General features: G+C 52.5%; 1 protein-coding gene across 1 annotated transcript; it reads left to right on the top strand.

Annotated features, from left to right (window-relative positions):
- The first annotated feature begins 238 nt into the window (after nt 1–238).
- On the top strand, nt 239–18,085 carry LOC137917081 (myosin phosphatase Rho-interacting protein-like). Its single transcript, XM_068759964.1, has 10 exons — nt 239–319; nt 929–994; nt 13,138–13,289; nt 13,363–13,447; nt 13,590–13,743; nt 13,859–14,154; nt 14,218–14,300; nt 16,812–17,189; nt 17,797–17,897; nt 17,982–18,085. Exons 1-10 carry the CDS (start codon nt 239–241, stop codon nt 18,083–18,085), a joined length of 1,500 nt encoding a protein of 499 aa, XP_068616065.1.
- Nucleotides 18,086–19,185: the final 1,100 nt, after the last annotated feature.

Genomic DNA, 19,185 nt, shown 5'->3' with positions numbered 1-19,185 from the left:
ATCATCACCAGCATCATCATCATCATCCCCACCGGCATCATCATCATCATCCCCACCGGCATCATCATCATCATCCCCACCAGCATCATCATCATCATCCCCACCAGCATCATCATCATCATCCCCACCAGCATCATCATCATCACTGGTCTTATTATTATTGATGTGTGTGTGTGTGTGTTTGGTGAACACACACACACACACACACACACACAAATGAGGTCTTTGATCATCAGACATGTTGCATGAGATCAGGGGCCTCAAGCTCGTTTTCTCCGAGGGCCACATCAGCATTATGGCTGCGCTCAAAGGGCCAGTCGTAAATGTACCTGAATGTAATGTAATGTAAAGCTAGTATAACTACTCCTTAACATGCTGCTAAATAACTGTATTTACTACACACTTAACTAAATTATAAGTATTACATATGCAATTGCATAGTTCTAAAAATATATCGATACCTTATGCTGTAAAAATATCCACCGAGGTTATGTAATCGCCGGCGTCTGTCTGTAATTTGCTCTTCAATATCTCCATTGATTATTGACCGATATTTAGGGAATTTAACACAGTCATGTGGGGGGGGGGGTGGGGGGGGGGGGCTCTATCTCACCACTGAATTTCACCTGGGTCGGATCCAGAATGGAGTCAGCAACAAATATTTAATTTTAACATTAAAACCATTTACAGATTAGAAATCAGTTACAAACACACATCAACTCTGATTCACTTTAACTTTTCAGCATTTTACAAAAACAGATGTCTGCACAAAGCTCTCGCGGGCCACATTGGCCCCCGGGCCTTGAGTTTGACACATATGCATTAGACAAAAACTGAATCTCGCCCCGTCCCTGTATACTTTATGTATTAATACACATTTGTGTTTGTTGCCTTGCGTATTTATTGGAGGTCTTTTTTCTTCCGACAGAAATGGCAGCGGAGATTCTTTGTGCTGTACGAACATGGCTGCCTGCGCTTTGCCTTGGACGAATCGGTAAGTCCTGTCCCCCCTCCAGAGACGTGTCTTCGGTTTAGAGACGTGTCTTCAGTTTAGAGACGCATCCTCAGTTTAGAGACGTGTTCTCAGTTTAGAGACGTGTCCTCAGTTTAGAGACGCGTCTTCAGTTTAGAGACGTGTCCTCAGTTTAGGGACGCGTCTTCGACGTGTCCTCAGTTTAGAGACGTGTCTTCAGTTTAGAGACGCATCCTCAGTTTAAAGACGCGTCCTCAGTTTAGAGACGCGTCTTCAGTTTAGAGACGTGTCCTCAGTTTTAGAGACGCGTCTTCAGTTTAGAGACGTGTCCTCAGTTTAAAGACGTGTCCTCAGTTTAAAGACGCGTCCTCAGTTTAGAGACGCGTCTTCGACGTGTCCTCAGTTTAGAGACGTGTCTTCAGTTTAGAGACGTGTCCTCAGTTTAAAGACGCGTCCTCAGTTTAGAGACGCGTCTTCAGTTTAGAGACGTGTCCTCAGTTTTAGAGACGTTTCCTCAGTTTAGAGACGTGTCCTCAGTTTAAAGACGCGTCCTCAGTTTAGAGACGCGTCTTCAGTTTAGAGACGCGTCCTCAGTTTAGAGACGTGTCCTCAGTTTAAAGACGCGTCCTCAGTTTAGAGACGCGTCCTCAGTTTAGAGACGCGTCTTTGACGTGTCTTCAGTTTAGAGACGCGTCTTCAGTTTAGAGACGCGTCCTCAGTTTAGAGACGCGTCTTCAGTTTAGAGACGCGTCTTCAGTTTAGAGACGCGTCTTCAGCTTAGAGACGCGTCTTCAGTTTAGAGACGCGTCCTCAGTTTAGAGACGCGTCTTCGACGTGTCTTCAGTTTAGAGACGTGTCCTCAGTTTAGGGACGCGTCTTCGACGTGTCCTCAGTTTAGAGACGTGTCTTCAGTTTAGAGATGTGTCCTCAGTTTAGGGACGCGTCTTCGACGTGTCCTCAGTTTAGAGACGTGTCTTCAGTTTAGAGACGCATCCTCAGTTTAAAGACGCATCCTCAGTTTAGAGACGCGTCTTCAGTTTAGAGACGTGTCCTCAGTTTTAGAGACGCGTCTTCAGTTTAGAGACGTGTCCTCAGTTTAAAGACGTGTCCTCAGTTTAAAGACGCGTCCTCAGTTTAGAGACGCGTCTTCGATGTGTCCTCAGTTTAGAGACGTGTCCTCAGTTTAGAGGCGTGTCCTCAGTTTAAAGACGCGTCCTCAGTTTAGAGACGCGTCTTCAGTTTAGAGACGCGTCCTCAGTTTAGAGACGCGTCCTCAGTTTAGAGACGCGTCTTCAGTTTAGAGACGCGTCTTCAGTTTAGAGACGTGTCCTCAGTTTAGAGACGCGTCTTCAGTTTAGAGACGCGTCTTCAGTTTAGAGACGCGTCTTCAGTTTAGAGACGCGTCCTCAGTTTAGAGACGCGTCTTCGACGTGTCTTCAGTTTAGAGACGCGTCTTCAGTTTAGAGACGTGTCCTCAGTTTAGAGACGTGTCCTCAGTTTAGAGACGCGTCCTCAGTTTAGAGACGCGTCCTCAGTTTAGAGACGCGTCTTCGACGTGTCCTCAGTTTAGAGACGCGTCTTCAGTTTAGAGACGCGTCCTCAGTTTAGAGACGCGTCTTCACTGGATGCCTGAATGAGGTCATGTTGACACAGCAGTAAATAAAGTAACCCACGCTCGATGGATAAATGCCCCGGTGGTGGTTCATGTGAGTTGCACAAAAGGACTATCTTCGGTTATAACATCACAGATACCTACACGTTGCCCCCCCCCTCCCCCCCCGCCGCGTTGTCGTGCGTCACTAGGGGAATGTGACCCGGTCCGGCTGCAGATTAGGCTGCTTGTGTGTAAACAGCGGGGGGGCCACGCACCAGCAGCCGGCCCGGATCAGCGCTGACGTCACGCGTAAAGCAGCTTCCAGTCTCTCTGCGGGACACGCGGCGTCTCCGGTCCAACCTGAGGCGCTGACCCGATAGTGAGCTTGTGATTGGAGGGCCCCTCCAGTTCAACCTGGGGCGCTGACCCGATAGTGAGCATGTGATTGGAGGGCCCCTCCAGTTCAACCTGGGGCGCTGACCCGATAGTGAGCATGTGATTGGAGGGCCCCTCCAGTTCAACCTGAGGCGCTGACCCGATAGTGAGCTTGTGATTGGAGGGCCCCTCCAGTTCAACCTGAGGCGCTGACCCGATAGTGAGCATGTGATTGGAGGGCCCCTCCAGTTCAACCTGAGGCGCTGCCCCGATAGTGAGCTTGTGATTGGAGGGCCCCTCCAGTTCAACCTGAGGCGCTGACCCGATAGTGAGCATGTGATTGGAGGGCCCCTCCAGTTCAACCTGAGGCGCTGACCCGATAGTGAGCATGTGATTGGAGGGCCCCTCCAGTTCAACCTGAGGCGCTGACCCGATAGTGAGGGCCCCTCTTTGGTGAAGCTCCTTCTGTCGCCGATGATGACGATGGCAGGAAACGCTGTTGCACCAGTCGACTGCACGTTTCCACGCGCGTTTCCAGAGACACCCAAGCTTGTGTGGAATTGTGTTTTCCTCTCATTGTGACAGTGATTCCAAAATGGCCTCATTGTCCCTCCGTCCTTTCATGCGCTCCGTGAGGCGGGAGCAGCGGGTCGGGGCCGTGGGGCTTTGTGCCGTGGACTCGGAGCAGAGGAGCTCTCCGAAAGCAGAACTTGGTGCTCGTCGTCGTTTGTGCGGTGGAGGTTCATGGACCCTGCTCTGGTGTGGCGGAGGCGTTTACCGGAACCACACCCATCCACTCTTTGTGTTAAAGTCCTTTCATCTCATTATCTCCACTTCTACTGACTATCTGAAAGCGTTGCTGGAGTGTCATGAAGTGTATTTCCCCCGTCGGTTCTTGGATGGCGAGCGGCAGCGGGAAGCTTTGAGGCAACGTGCCGCTGTATTTAATTTAGTGCTGTTTGCGGGACATCTCTACATGTATCTGGGGAGACTTGAGATGAAGAATGTCTTTGGCTCAGATCCTCAGTGGGAATGTCTTCTCTCCAACAAAAGACAGTGTGGGGACATTTGAGTGCTACTCTTTCCTGGATTGTTAGAGCGATGGGATGGGATGGGCATGATCTAAGCAGCAAGCTCTGCATCAGTGTGGAATGAGTCAATATTAAATTAGCCAAACATCATTGGGAGCTACTTTGTCAAGGTGTGTTGACACCTAGAATAGAATAGAATATAACAGAAAGCCTTTATCGTCATAGTAGCTACACAATGAGATTAGGAGTGCAGCTCCGTCTGGTGTCTAATAACATAAAATACAAATAAGGGAACATTCAAGTACTTGCAGGATAATTTAAGGTTTAAAGTGAACAGTGCATGCAGAGAGACTGACCAGTATTTAGCATGTTAATAGTATACGTTTGTTATTGCACATAGTGAGTATTTGTGTGTTTGTCCTGTTTAATCCTGATCGGTGTTCAGAGCTCTGATGGCTCTCGGTATAAAACTGTCCCTGAGTCTGTTGGTCCTGCTCTTGTGCAACCTGTAGCGCCACCCGGAGGGCAACAGGTTGAACAAGGTGAGTCCAGGGTGGGAGGAGTCTCTGACGATGTTTGTAGCTCTGCTGAGGTAGCGAGAGGGGGCTCTCTAAAAGGCCACCAGCAGCTTCTCCTCCAGGGGGTTCCTCCTGAGCACCCTCAGGAAGTGGAGTCGCTGCTGGGCCTTCTTCACCACCGCCGTGGTGCAGTACCCAGGATGCTCTCCAGGGGGCTCTCTAAAAGGCCACCAGCAGCTTCTCCTCCAGGTGGTTCCTCCTGAGCACCCTCAGGAAGTGGAGTCGCTGCTGGGCCTTCTTCACCACCGCCGTGGTGCAGTACCCAGGATGCTCTCCAGGGGGCTCTCTAAAAGGCCACCAGCAGCTTCTCCTCCAGGGGGTTCCTCCTGACCACCCTCAGGAAGTGGAGTCGCTGCTGGGCCTTCTTCACCACCGCCGTGGTGTTAGCAGACCAGGACAGGTCGTCGGTGATGTGGACCCCAGGAACCTGAATGAGGGGACCCCCTCCACGCCACGCAGACCCCCATGATGGTCAGTGGACCCTCTCCACGCAGCCCCCCATGGTGGTCAGTGGACCCTCTCCACGCAGCCCCCCATGATGGTCAGTGGACCCCCTCCACGCCACGCAGACCCCCATGATGGTCAGTGGACCCTCTCCACGCAGCCCCCCATGATGGTCAGTGGACCCTCTCCATGCAGCCCCCCATGATGGTCAGTGGACCCTCTCCATGCAGCCCCCCATGATGGTCAGTGGACCCTCTCCATGCAGCCCCCCATGATGGTCAGTGGACCCTCTCCACGCAGCCCCCCATGATGGTCAGTGGACCCTCTCCATGCAGCCCCCCATGGTGGTCAGTGGACCCTCTCCACGCAGCCCCCCATGATGGTCAGTGGACCCTCTCCACGCAGCCCCCCATGATGGTCAGTGGACCCTCTCCATGCAGCCCCCCATGGTGGTCAGTGGACCCTCTCCACGCAGCCCCCCATGATGGTCAGTGGACCCTCTCCACGCAGCCCCCCATGATGGTCAGTGGACCCTCTCCACGCAGCCCCCCATGATGGTCAGTGGACCCTCTCCACGCAGCCCCCCATGATGGTCAGTGGACCCTCTCCACGCAGCCCCCTATGATGGTCAGTGGAGCCGGGTCTGGGCTGCGCTACGGAAGTCCATGATGAGTTCTTTAGTTTTCGTGGCGTTCAATGAAAGGTTCTTCACCGAGCACCACGCCACCAGTTTACCAACCTCATCTCTGTACGCCGACTCGTCTCCCCCGAGATGAGCCCGACCACGGTGGTGTCATCAGCGAACCTGATGATGGCGTTGGAGGGATCCGTGCAGTCGTAGGTGTACAGAGAGTACAGGAGCGGACTCAGTACACAGTACAGGAGCGGACTCAGTACACAGTACAGGAGCGGACTCAGTACACAGTACAGGAGCGGACTCAGTACACAGTGCTGGAGCGGACTCAGTACACAGTGCTGGAGCGGACTCAGTACACAGTGCTGGAGCGGACTCAGTACACAGTACTGGAGCGGACTCAGTACACAGTGCTGGAGCGGACTCAGTACACAGTGCTGGAGCGGACTCAGTACACAGTACTGGAGCGGACTCAGTACACAGTGCAGGAGCGGACTCAGTACACAGTACTGGAGCGGACTCAGTACACAGTGCTGGAGCGGACTCAGTACACAGTACAGGAGCGGACTCAGTACACAGTACTGGAGCGGACTCAGTACACAGTACAGGAGCGGACTCAGTACACAGTACAGGAGCGGACTCAGTACACAGTGCTGGAGCGGACTCAGTACACAGTGCTGGAGCAGACTCAGTACACAGTGCTGGAGCAGACTCAGTACACAGTGCTGGAGCGGACTCAGTACACAGTGCAGGAGCGGACTCAGTACACAGTACTGGAGCGGACTCAGTACACAGTGCAGGAGCGGACTCAGTACACAGTGCAGGAGCGGACTCAGTACACAGTGCTGGAGCGGACTCAGTACACATCCTTGAGGGGAGCCGGTGTTGAGTGTGACGGTGGGGGAGAGGTGGGGGCCGAGTCTGACCCTTTGTGTGCGGTCAGACAGGAAGTCCTTAATCCAGGTGCAGATGGAGGTGGAGAGTTTAACCGTTAAAATGTCCGGTATTATCGTGTTGAACGCTGAACTGTAGTCCACAAAAAGCATCCTCACGTAGTGCCCCCGGTGGTCCAGGTGACTCGGTGCAGTGTGAGGCGCCGTGGCGATGACATCATCAGTGGAGCGGTTTGCTCTGTAGGTGAGTAGGTGGGGGTCCAGAGTGGGGGGGGGTGCGTCTGATGCAGAGCGACTTGTCACCTGGTGTTGGCTCGACGCCCGTAACCTCTGGCCTGTTTGACCAAACAACAACAACAACAGTGTGTGTGTGTGTGTGTGTGTGTGTGTGTGTGAGGATCACCTCATCTTGACCCAGAAGTGCTAAACATGTCTGGTGTCATTGTTGTGTCATCATCTCGTTTGATGTCGGCTCTCTTATCACAGCGTCATACTCAGAGGTGATGGAATAAAATAGATTGAATCAAACGGGTTTTCCCATATCCGTGATGGGTCTGGAGGGAGCGGTGAAGTCATCTCCTCTTCTTCACCCAGGACATAGCAGGGTGCAGCGGCCTCTCAGAGCCCAGCTGTTTTCATCATGAGGAAAGATGCTCTCCCATTTAAGCAGCATTCCTCCTCCAATGTCCTTATTTGGTGAACTGCAGTGAGCTTGCGGAGAGAGAGCCGGAGGACGGGCGCTCGTAGCCCCTGAAAGCCACGGAGGAAACGTCAGATACGTCCCAGACCCAGACATTCCACTCACGGGCTGGCCCGTTGCGTTCACACGCAGACAACGGTTCATCGTTTTAGATCACAGGGAATCTGGCTTTTCTGTAAGCACAGAAACGGTGTGACCGCCCTGGACGCTGAGTTTAAGGTTAAAAGGTCAATGACCGTGAGAACTCACCGGAGGAGGGGCCAGAGCTGCTTTCCGACATCGTGTTTCAGGAAAGTGATGACCGGCAGCATGCTCTGCTCTGGGTCCATGCTTTCTCTGGACGTATATCCATTGAGCTGACTGTGAATGCGGTTCGGCTAACTAAAGCTGGCTCCGCTGCATATGTCATGTCGTTTTTTATCATCTTGGAGTTCACCATTGGACCATGTGCTTGTCATCTCTTCTTCATATTAGTATTTTTGTCTGGCTTAGGGAGGTGGAGATGAAGATGCTGAGGTTCTCCTTTAGTGTCCAGGTTGGATAGCATTAGAAATGAGACAATAAGAGGGACAGTGAAGGTTAGACGTTTTGGAGACAAGGTCAGAGAGACCAGACTTGGACGGTTTGGACATGTCCAGAGGAGAGACGGGGACTATTCAATTCAATTCAGTTTTATTTATGTAGCGCCAGATCACAACAGAAAGTCATCTCAAGGACTTTACAGGATCAGCAGGGAAACACAGAACCCAACTTGACCCACAAGAGCAAGAACTTTGGCAATGGAGGCAAGAAAAAACTTCCCTTTAACAGGCAGAAACCTTGGACAGAACCTAGGCTCATGGTGGACGGACATCTGTCTGACCGGCTGGGTTGAGAGATGGAGAGAGAGGGAATGGCAGATCGGAGGACCTCAAACTAGTCCTCTAGTCCCAGTGCGACTATACCGGTAGAAGGATGCTGAGGATGGAACTGCCAGGGAACAGGACTAGAGGACGACCCAGGAGAAGAGACATGGACGTAGTGAGGGAGGACATGAGAGTGGCTGGTGTTGGGGAGGACGATGCAAAGGACAGGACTAGAGGGCGACCCAGGAGAAGAGACATGGACGTAGTGAGGGAGGACACGAGAGTGGCTGGTGTTGGGGAGGACGATGCAAAGGACGGGGTGAAGTGGAGAAGGTTGGGTTGCTGTGGCGACCCCTCACGGGACAAGAGTACAGTACAGTAGAAGTCTCCTGCTGATTGTTCTCTTTTGGAGTTGTAGTGGGTTTTATCGACTCTCTCGTCATTCCAGCACAATGGCAGACATCTCAAGAGAAAACCTAAACTAAAAATAGTCAGCCCAAGGAAGACCGGGAAAACTGGAGGTGTTGAAATCAATCCCACAACAATTGATTTGTGCTTGAATGGTAACCTTGGCAGAACTATTGTCTGTTTTGGTACCGGTAGCCGAGGGCGGTTTCCACCTAACAACGCCATCTACTGCAGAAAGCTCACCCTTCAGCCCTTTTGCTGCACGTTGTCTCTACTTGATCCCACCCATTGAATATATAGACAAAACCATTTCAGTGTTTTTGTTCCCCAATCATCCTCATACTATAAGAATGCTGCTGCTGAGTTAGCGGTTATTTTCCCCACTCGTCACTTATGGTAAGAAGAGCTAGCAATCCACGTTTCAGCTACGAATGCAACTAACAAGTATTCTCATTATTGCTTAATCATGTAGAGCATCAGAGTCTCTGTAGAGCTTCAGAGTCTGTAGATCAGTCTCTGTAGAGCATCAGAGTCTGTAGATCAGTCTCTGTAGAGCTTCAGAGTCTGAAGATCAGTCTCTGTAGAGCATCAGAGTCTGTAGATCAGTCTCTGTAGAGCTTCAGAGTCTGTAGATCAGTCTCTGTAGAGCATCAGAGTCTGTAGATCAGTCTCTGTAGAGCTTCAGAGTCTGTAGATCAGTCTCTGTAGAGCATCAGAGTCTGAAGATCAGTCTCTGTAGAGCATCAGAGTCTGTAGATCAGTCTCTGTAGAGCTTCAGAGTCTGTAGATCAGTCTCTGTAGAGCTTCAGAGTCTGTAGATCAGTCTCTGTAGAGCATCAGAGTCTGTAGATCAGTCTCTGTAGAGCATCAGAGTCTGTAGATCAGTCTCTGTAGAGCATCAGAGTCTGTAGATCAGTCTCTGTAGAGCATCAGAGTCTGTAGATCAGTCTCTGTAGAGCATCAGAGTCTGTAGATCAGTCTCTGTAGAGCATCAGAGTCTGTAGATCAGTCTCTGTAGAGCATCAGAGTCTGTAGATCAGTCTCTGTAGAGCTTCAGAGTCTGTAGATCAGTCTCTGTAGAGCTTCAGAGTCTGTAGATCAGTCTCTGTAGAGCTTCAGAGTCTCTGTAGAGCATCAGAGTCTCTGTAGAGCGACAGAGTCCCTGGACTTCTTTCTTCGGAGCACAGCTGTATAAGGGGATCAGTCAGAAACACAACAATGGCTGCAGTTGGAGCGGTAGGATTACCAGCGTACTACCTGTGTGCCCAGGTTTAAGATCCTCTGTTAGTAGTTACCGCTTCGTTCGTGCGACCACAGGATGAGGCGAGCCCCCGTCTTAGCTCTGATGATATGATCGCCTCATTTATTCCAGTAGGTGTTGGTCAGGTTCAAACTCGACGAAACTCGCATTCATTGTGATGGTTAAAATAGAGTTCCTTTTCCAGATGAGTATTGAATGGGTTGGTTACGAAGAGAAAGGAGGATGGTCGCCGTATCGTCTGTTGATGTCTACAGACAAATGGAAATGATGTACAAAAGACCAAACTCGGTAATCCTCTCTATTGATTCTAGGGTCATTGACCTTACTGGCCCGACATCACAACGAAGCAATAAGAGCCCGATGGGGTGCATGCTCGAACGGCGGAAACATCGGCACCGCCGGAAGAAAAGTAGAGAATAGAATAGAATAGAAAGCCTTTATCGTCATGGCATAGTAGCTACACAATGAGATTAGGAGTGCAGCGCCATCTGGTGTCTAATAACAACATAAAATACAAATGATTAAAAAAAGAGGACAAGCTGTGTAAAATACAGAAATCTATACAAGCGAGGTGTGTGGTTGGTGTTTGAAAAGAAAAACCATAGCTGAGTAGAGCGACGCCCCCCCCCCCCATTACTGAGTCGCTCACTCACCAACCCGCAACTCCGTTTCACGATGGTGAAACGCAAGTTCAGGAAATGTCAGACGCAAAAGCAGAAGTTCTCGCTATGGAGTCTCCATTAATGGTCGTTCTGGTCCCGCGCTGTGATCCTACCGAGCCTCACTAACATACTCATCTGGCCACAAGTTGCAGCGTACTGCATTTTCCCACATGAAAACACTCTGGATCAAATATTTTGGTGTCTTTCTCCTGGAAGGAATTCATCCACAGTGTCAGAATCCTAAAGTGTGATGCAGCGTAATTACCATATTTGGCAGCCTCCGTGGGTCTACAGGCAGTTCTTAATAAAGCTGGTTCTGCATGCGGTGACCTTAAAAGGAGCTGGGAATAGACCCAGCACCTGTTTTACATCTGCAGCAGACATAGTCCAGCAAAGGCCGGTAAGAGGACCGCAGGCCCAAATCCTAATCTGTTTGTTATGCTGACATGGAAAAGCTATGAAGGTGATGGAGTTCAAGGAAAATTCAATTCAGTTTTATTTCTATAGCGCCAGATCACAACAGGAAGTCACCTCAAGGCACTTTACAGGATTGGTCCCCAACCCTTTTCCTGCCACGGGCCGGGGGGGGGCGGGGGGGGGGGGGGGGTGTATAATTACATTTAAAAAGAGGAATATAATCTTAGTAATAAACTTTATTATGCACTTGCAATAACTATTAAATAAATATTTAATAGTTACACAATATCTACTCACCATAAATTGTTGTCCCAATAATTACTTCTGTCCTTCATGGTTCTTTGTTTCATAAATTCCACATTCTTGTCTTTTAATCCGGGTTCTTGTTTTTTAATCCGGGTTCTTGTCTTGTAATCCGGGTTCTGGTCTTTTAATCCGGGTTCTTGTTTTTTAATCCGGGTTCTGGTCTCAATGTGCCGAAGCAGGTTTTAACCCTTCATTGCTCGTTAACGGAGCGAATCAGCTGTTGATACCCGAGTTTTAAGTCTTAGTCCTGGTTTCTCTTCTTGGAGGTCATCACCTCCTCTTCTTCCTCCTCTTCTTCCTCCTCAGTTAGACTTTTTTCCTTAGCAAAGAAGCTCTCCAAAGACTTTTGTTTCTTTTTATTAATTTTTGCGAGTTCTCGGTTGGTTTTTCTAGCAACGTATCAAGAGGCGATTGTTACGTTGGAGAAAATCCGGTTGTTTTTCAAAATAAAACACCTTTTAGACGCTAATAGTTGATACAACGGAAATTGTTCTTTGTTTGCGGCCCGGTAACAAATGCCTCACGGACCGGTACCGGGCTGCTGCCCGGTGGTTGGGGACCCCTGCTTTACAGGATTAGCAGGGAAACACAGAACCCAACTTGACCCACAAGAGCAAGAACTTTGGAGACGAAGGCAAGGAAAAACTTCCCTTTAACAGGCAGAAACCTTGGACAGAACCTAGGCTCATGGTGGACGGACATCTGTCTGGACCGGTTGATAGATAGAGAGTGAGAGAGAGAGAGAGAGAGAGGTCAGAGGATAGTCAAAAACAAGGAGATGGATGGGAAGACGGAGCAGGAGCAGACAAAAACAAAATGCTAATGCTAGCGATATAAAGCTGTAAATGCTAATGCTAGCGATATAAATGCTAATGCTAGCGATATAAAGCTATAAATGCTAATGCCAGCGACGTGGACATCAGCGTTGAGGGACACAGGTCCAGGTTCTGCAGCACCACAGACAGAAGGACCTGAAAGAGAGAGAGGGACAAACAGAGGGAGAGAGAGAACAAGACTACAGGAAGAGAGAGAGATTACTGACATATATTTATAACATGAATAACCAGATAAAGAGGGAGGAGCTCGGTGTGTCATGATGTTAAGCCACCAATGCTGACTAATGACAGCATATTGATTATATTGATTACTGCATCGATTAACTATAAGATAGATAGATAGGTTTTTATTGGTCCCCGTAGGGAAATCTATCTTTCTTCACTGACTGAACATCAACAACATCACAAACAACAACCAATAATAATAAACCACATGGGACACAATATTCAGAAAACAAAGACGACGCAGTAACAGACAGTAACAGACAGTAACAGAGAGTAACAGAGAGTAACAGACAGTAACAGACAGTAACAGACAGGCCGATCGGCGAGGTCGACTGATCGGGGCAGCTGTAACCGCGGGCGACGGGCTTTTCCTAACATTTGTTACAAAGGAAAGTCTTTAGTCTACTCTCGGACAGAGGTTCTGGCTTCGTGCTGTAGAATGCAGGAACGCCGGTTCTTCGCCAGCCAAACCCAAAGTACCTTTGCTGCCGTCTCCCCTTCTCACTTGTTTGCAACGACTGAAGCGTTTGCCTCATTTGCATGCTAATCCAATGATGAAAAGCTAAATGTGCACCTGCCCTACGATCAGGGTTTGTAGCTCAGGTGTAGGACGTTCACTTTTGTTACGTTGTCCTTCCGCGGCGCTTTCCGTGTACATCTTGAGGCTTTCGAACGCTAGCTGAGTTTGTGTACCCGCCATGCTTGGGGTTGTGTTAACGCTAGCTGAGTTTGTGTACCCGCCATGCTTGGGGTTGTGTTAACGCTAGCTGAGTTTGTGTACACGCCATGCTTGGGGTTGTGTTAACGCTAGCTGAGTTTGTGTACACGCCATGCTTGGGGTTGTGTTAACGCTAGCTGAGTTTGTGTACACGCCATGCTTGGGGTTGTGTTCAATGACCAGGCCCAGCTTTCATTGAATCTAACGGAGTAATCGGTGATGCTGTGTCTCCTCCAGCCGAGCACGCTGCCTCAGGGCACGGTGAACATGAACCTCTGCGTGGACGTCATAGACGCAGAGCCCAAGACTGGCCAGAAGAACTCCCTGTGCATAAGCACCCCTGACCAGGAGTATTTCATTAGGGGGGAGAATAAGGAGATCATCAATGGGTAAGTTCTATGTCAATAGGTTGGATAGTTTTGGGTGTGGAGACATGTCAGACATGCTGTTGTCTACCTCTAGGTGGAGTGAACAGCTGGTGGTATACCCCCGAACCAACAAACAGAACCAGAAGAAGAAGCGTAAAGTGGAGCCGACCACCTCACAGGTAATAAAGACACTTGAACCTGAGGTCGGGTTCGTGTTGTTGTTTTTGATCAGCTTGTTCTGGTCTGCTATCTAGCGGGGAGTCCGGTCCCCGGTTACAGGACGCTGTAAACCAGGTGATTCTTCATTCATACATCCTCTAGGAACCGGGCCCAGCCAAGGTAGCAGTGACTGGTTCTGGTATCCCGGATGCTGAGAAGGTCCCAGACTCGAGCTCCATCATCTGGCAGGAGGAGCTGAACCAGAGGGAGGCTGACGGGGCTGCTGTGTGGGCTGCACCTGACCTGCCCCCCACAGGTAAGGGGGGTGTTACAAAATATATTTGAAGTGAATAAAATACAGCTGGATGAATAAGATGGTGTCCGGTTAACTAAATGTGAATGAGGTGTTCTGCGGCTCTTCTGTGGTCCAGGTGAGGGGGCCTCTGTGACGCAGGGCTCCGACACTGGATCAGTGAATGGTGATGAAGTCGACCAGGGAGGTCTGGCACTGCACAGCTCCGCCCCCCAGGCCCACGGTGACCTGCGATCCCCAACAGGCTCCTGCTCCAGTTTGGGGGGCGTTCCCCGATGCTTGTCGCCTGCACCCAGCGACCCGTTCCCCTCAGGTAGCTCCCTGCTCTCTAACGGCTCTCACATCAGCGGCTCGGTCAGCTCGCTGGACTCGGACGCCAGCGGCAGCACGGTGACCAGCACCGACAGCCACCCAGCCAACCAGAGAGGTGGCCACGCCTTCAGCCATCACGACACCCCTCGGTCTCGACGGCTGGAGGCCGAGGCCAGAAAGGCGGAGAAGAGGGGCCGGTTCCGGAGCCCTGACAGGCAGGAGAGGGAGGCCGTCCTGAGCCCAGAGAGGTCAGTGCCACGGGGGGTCTGGGGTGGCTTTTACGGCCCACTCGCAGATTAACGTTGTGATTGGTCCACAGATATTTCTGCCCTCGCAATTCTAGTATTGGCGGCCAAATAGTTCCTGCAGCGCCGGTTCGGTTCCCCGCCTTGGATCGTGTTTCCTCACGTGGCCCATATTTGCACGCACGTTTGCAAATATGGAAATAAAATGTCCAAAGTCCGACACACACAGGTTCTAGGTTGAGGAGCGGTACGAAGTGTGTTGTGTGGGCTGACCCATGCCCCCCCCCCCCCCCCCCCTGTCCTTTCCATTCATTAATCTGGTGTTGTTGGTAAGGACGTCTCCGGCCTCAACAGTGGGTGAGGGTCCGCCCCCCCGGCCTAAAGGCAGCGCTGGCCCACCTGAGCCGCTCTGATGCTTGCGTGGGGGCGGCCTGTCCCAGCTCCTTATGTCAGCGGACTGGGACCGCGGCTCCATTTATCGCCTCGGTTACCCGTTTCCGGATGACCTCTGATAGCAGCTCCTATTCTCAGACCTCCTTCAAGAGCGAATCAGGATGGAGGTGTCGCCCGGCCCAGCTCCTCTTTCCGTTCTCCTTTGCTGCTACGCTGAAACAAGATGGGGGGCGATGCAGGACTTCAGTCCGTTTGCTCTGAGCAGTGAAAGGTGGTCCAGCCCGTCCCTTTAAAGGGCCGGTGCTTCGGCTGTAGTCCCCAAATAAGGACGACGTTGGAGCAAAAAGAATGGCAGGATTTCCCCCTGCCTCCCACCTCCCCCCCCCGGCGTGGTGCTCGGTGAAGAACCTTCCACTGAGCACCACGAAAACCAAAGAACTCATCATGGACTTCCGTAGCCCGGCCCAGACCCCCGCTGACCATCATGGGGGTCTGCGTGGCGTGGAGGGGGTCCCCTGACCATCATGGGGGTCTGCGTGGAGGGGGTCCGCTGACCATCATGGGGGTCTGCGTGGCGTGGAGGGGGTCCACTGACCATCATGGGGGTCTGCGTGGCGTGGAGGGGGTCCACTGACCATCATGGGGGTCTGCGTGGCGTGGAGGGGGTCCCCTCATTCAGGTTCCTGGGGTCCACATCACCGACGACCTGTCCTGGTCTGCTAACACCACGGCGGTGGTGAAGAAGGCCCAGCAGCGACTCCACTTCCTGAGGGTGCTCAGGAGGAACCACCTGGAGGAGAAGCTGCTGGTGGCCTTCTAGAGAGCCCCCTGGAGAGCATCCTGGGTACTGCATCACGGCGTGGTACTGCATCACGGCGTGGTACTGCATCACGGCGTGGTACTGCATCAGACTGTGGTACTGCACCACGGCGTGGTACTGCATCAGACTGTGGTACTGCACCACGGCGTGGTACTGCATCACGGCGTGGTACTGCATCACGGCGTGGTACTGCATCACGGCGTGGTACTGCATCACGGCGTGGTACTGCATCACGGCGTGGTACTGCATCACGGCGTGGTACTGCATCACGGCGTGGTACTGCATCACGGCGTGGTACTGCATCACGGCGTGGTACTGCATCACGGCGTGGTACTGCATCACGGCGTGGTACTGCATCAGACTGTGGTACTGCATCACGGCGTGGTACTGCATCACGGCGTGGTACTGCGTCACGGCGTGGTACTGCATCACGGCGTGGTACTGCATCACGGCGTGGTACTGCATCACGGCGTGGTACTGCATCACGGCGTGGTACTGCATCACGGCGTGGTACTGCATCACGGCGTGGTACTGCAGAGAGTGATCAACACAGCCCAGAAGATCACCGGCTGCTCTCTGCCCCTAAACAATAGAACTACTCACCGTGTGTACTAAACAATAGAACTACTCACCGTGTGTACTAAACAATAGAACTACTCACCGTGTGTACTAAACAATAGAACTACTCACCGTGTGTACTAAACAATAGAACTACTCACCGTGTGTACTAAACAATAGAACTACTCACCGTGTGTACTAAACAATATAACTAACTACTCACCGTGTGTACTAAACAATAGAACTACTCACCGTGTGTACTAAACAATAGAACTACTCACCGTGTGTACTAAACAATATAACTAACTACTCGCCGTGTGTACTAAACAATAGAACTACTCGCCGTGTGTACTAAACAATAGAACTACTCACCGTGTGTACTGACTAATGTATACTTTTACTGCATGCAAAGTACTGGACAATCTCTGCATGCACTGTTTATCACTTTAAATTTGTGTCGTTTTTTATTACTTTACTTTATTAATTTTATTACTAAATTTCACGCTGTTACTAAAGGCCAGAGGGGGCAGCGCTCCTAACCTCATTGTGTAGCGACGATACAAGAAAGGCTTTCTCTCTAAAGCAGGCTTCTTCACGTGCGGCTCTGCCAGGTTTTGTCTTTGCATGTATATATATATATATATATGTGTATATATGTATATATGTATCTATAGGAAGCAGCCTCTCAGGAGGACAGATGAAGTCCCGTTGGCTGTTAGTGAAGCCCCACATCCTATCGCCAGCGTCAGGCACACGGTGCACGTTCAGCTTCCTGTAAGCCAGCGGCCCCCAACCAGCGGCCCCCAACCAGCGGCCCCCAACCGGCGGCCCCCAACCGGCGGCCCCCAACCGGCGGCCCCCAACCGGCGGCCCCCAACCAGCGGCCCCCAACCGGCGGCCCCCAACCGGCGGCCCCCAACCGGCGGCCCCCAACCGGCGGCCCCCAACCGGCGGCCCCCAACCGGCGGCCCCCAACCGGCGGCCCCCAACCGGCGGCCCCCAACCGGCGGCCCCCAACCGGCGGCCCCCAACCGGCGGCCCCCAACCGGCGGCCCCCAACCGGCGGCCCCCAACCAGCGGCCCCCAACCAGCGGCCCCCAACCAGCGGCCCCCAACCAGCGGCCCCCAACCAGCGGCCCCCAACCAGCGGCCCCCAACCAGCGGCCCCCAACCAGCGGCCCCCAACCAGCGGCCCCCAACCAGCGGCCCCCAACCAGCGGCCCCCAACCAGCGGCCCCCAACCAGCGGCCCCCAACCAGCGGCCCCCAACCAGCGGCCCCCAACCAGCGGCCCCCAACCAGCGGCCCCCAACCAGCGGCCCCCAACCAGCGGCCCCCAACCAGCGGTACCGCTGTAAAGGACTCGGGACATCTGTAATGTGCGATGTCTGCAGGCCTTGCTCGTTGCTGCTGCTGGTGCAGGGCGTAGCGCAGGGCATCGAGCACCTGAAGCCAGCAAAGGATGGAAGGGATGAAGGTCATTTGGGTGATTAGAGGTTTGGTTGCTATGGTGACCGTTATCATAACTATGCATTTCGTGGGGCTTGTTCCTTATCCTTCGCCTGCCGGTCATTGATCGTCCTGGTTCTTTAGGTTTGGTGGAAGCTCAAACGGGGCGTCGTTTCCTGGTTTGCCTGACAACGTGTCGCTAAGGACTCGGTGTCATCACAGGAGCAGATGAGTAGCATGTAGCCGATGCTAAGTGGATTGTTGCTATCTGTGTGTGCAGTCGCTCTGGCGTCATTGAGAAGTTGGAGGCCTTGGAGCTGGAGAATCCAGAGAAAATGGAGGTGGAGGAGCCGGTAAGGGGCGGAGCCAGGCAGGGCCGCAGTGAGCACAGACGCTTCCAGAGCGAGGTAACGTGTGTCCGACTCCCGTCTTCAGGCATCACTGTCCTGTCTGTTTTACTTCAAGGTCATAAGTGTGACCTCTGCTCCATTTCCCGTTTCCGCTTTGTGGTGGGAATCCACTGGTCCTTGTGGTTCCCCCACCCCACCCCCATTGAAGCCCAGGCGTGATGGGCACGCCCCTCACACCATCGGTGTTTGCTCATTGGTCCAGTGCGTTGAGATGATCCTCGTGCAACAAGCTGTGGTTGCCATGACATCCATGCACACCCAAACGGAGTTAGATGTTCTTGAGCTGCACTGCCCCCCCCCCCCCCCCCGATCATTTGCTATTAGGCATGCAAGGCTTCGTGTGTGTCGTCTAGGAGCAGAGGCCCGATGTGGGGCAGGGTCTGGATTTCCCCCCCACCCTGCCACCTCTGAGGAGAGCCAAGTCTCTGGACAGAAGGACCACCGACTCCGTCATGACGGTGAGCGTAGAACCTCGGGTTGTTCGTTGGACCGGCGTGGGGCGGGTGCACGTCACGCTGTCGATGGCCGACCCCGAGCTGACTCTAGAGTAGAACAGAACGCCTTTACTGTCGTTTGGTGGCTGCACGACGTTCTGCTGGGTCCGGGTCGGCGCTCTGCGGGGTCGTCTGCTGTTGGATAACCCAGTTTGAAGCCTTATCACTGGGAGGCGGGTCGCAGACTGGCCTCTGTGTGTCCTTTGGGGGGGGCAGCATGTCTCGTGTTCCTGGGGGGCGTTGGGCTTTGGGCGCCTCTGAACTGCAGGTTGAGGCTTTTCCTGTCGTTTCTCTTCCAGCCGGATTTGCTGAACTTCAAGAAGGGCTGGATGGTGAAGCTGGAGGCACAAGGCCAGGTTAGCATGAACAGCTAGGTGACGAACGCGTTCCGGTTCTGGTCGCTAGCACGGTGAGTGACGGGGCGGCGCCTCCAGAGAGCTCCGGTGGACTCGGGAGACGGGGTCCTGGTTTACCCGTGTGAAGGGACGCTTGGCTCGGTAGCTGTCCCACCCTCTGTGTTGCTTCCTGTCTCTGCTGCAGTGGAAGAAATACTGGTTTGTTTTGACGGACCGCAGCCTGAGGTACTACAAGGACTCGGTAGCCGAGGAGGTGAGCTCGTCTGTCCTCCACAGCGCTTGGGTCTTTGCTTGGCCCGGGTCTCATCCGTGCTTCACTTCAGGCGTCAGAGCTGGACGGTGAGATGGACCTGTCCTCCTGCTGCAGGGTAACCGAGTACCAGGCTCAGCGCAACTACGGCTTCCAGAT

This window comes from Brachionichthys hirsutus, unplaced genomic scaffold, assembly GCF_040956055.1.
Source record: "Brachionichthys hirsutus isolate HB-005 unplaced genomic scaffold, CSIRO-AGI_Bhir_v1 contig_1130, whole genome shotgun sequence".
Classification (NCBI taxonomy): domain Eukaryota; kingdom Metazoa; phylum Chordata; class Actinopteri; order Lophiiformes; family Brachionichthyidae; genus Brachionichthys; species Brachionichthys hirsutus.
Note: the sequence above shows the minus strand (reverse complement) of the source record. Positions and strands in the feature narration are given on the sequence as shown.

Bases quoted from the DNA above. Each gene is read 5' to 3' on its own strand.
- LOC137917081 (XM_068759964.1), top strand. From the start codon at position 239: ATGTTGCATGAGATCAGGGGCCTCAAGCTCGTTTTCTCCGAGGGCCAC. The intron at 13,448-13,589 runs GTAATAAAGACA...TACATCCTCTAG, and splicing joins TGGAGCCGACCACCTCACAG to GAACCGGGCCCAGCCAAGGT. The intron at 14,301-16,811 runs GTCAGTGCCACG...TCCTATCGCCAG, and splicing joins GCCGTCCTGAGCCCAGAGAG to CGTCAGGCACACGGTGCACG.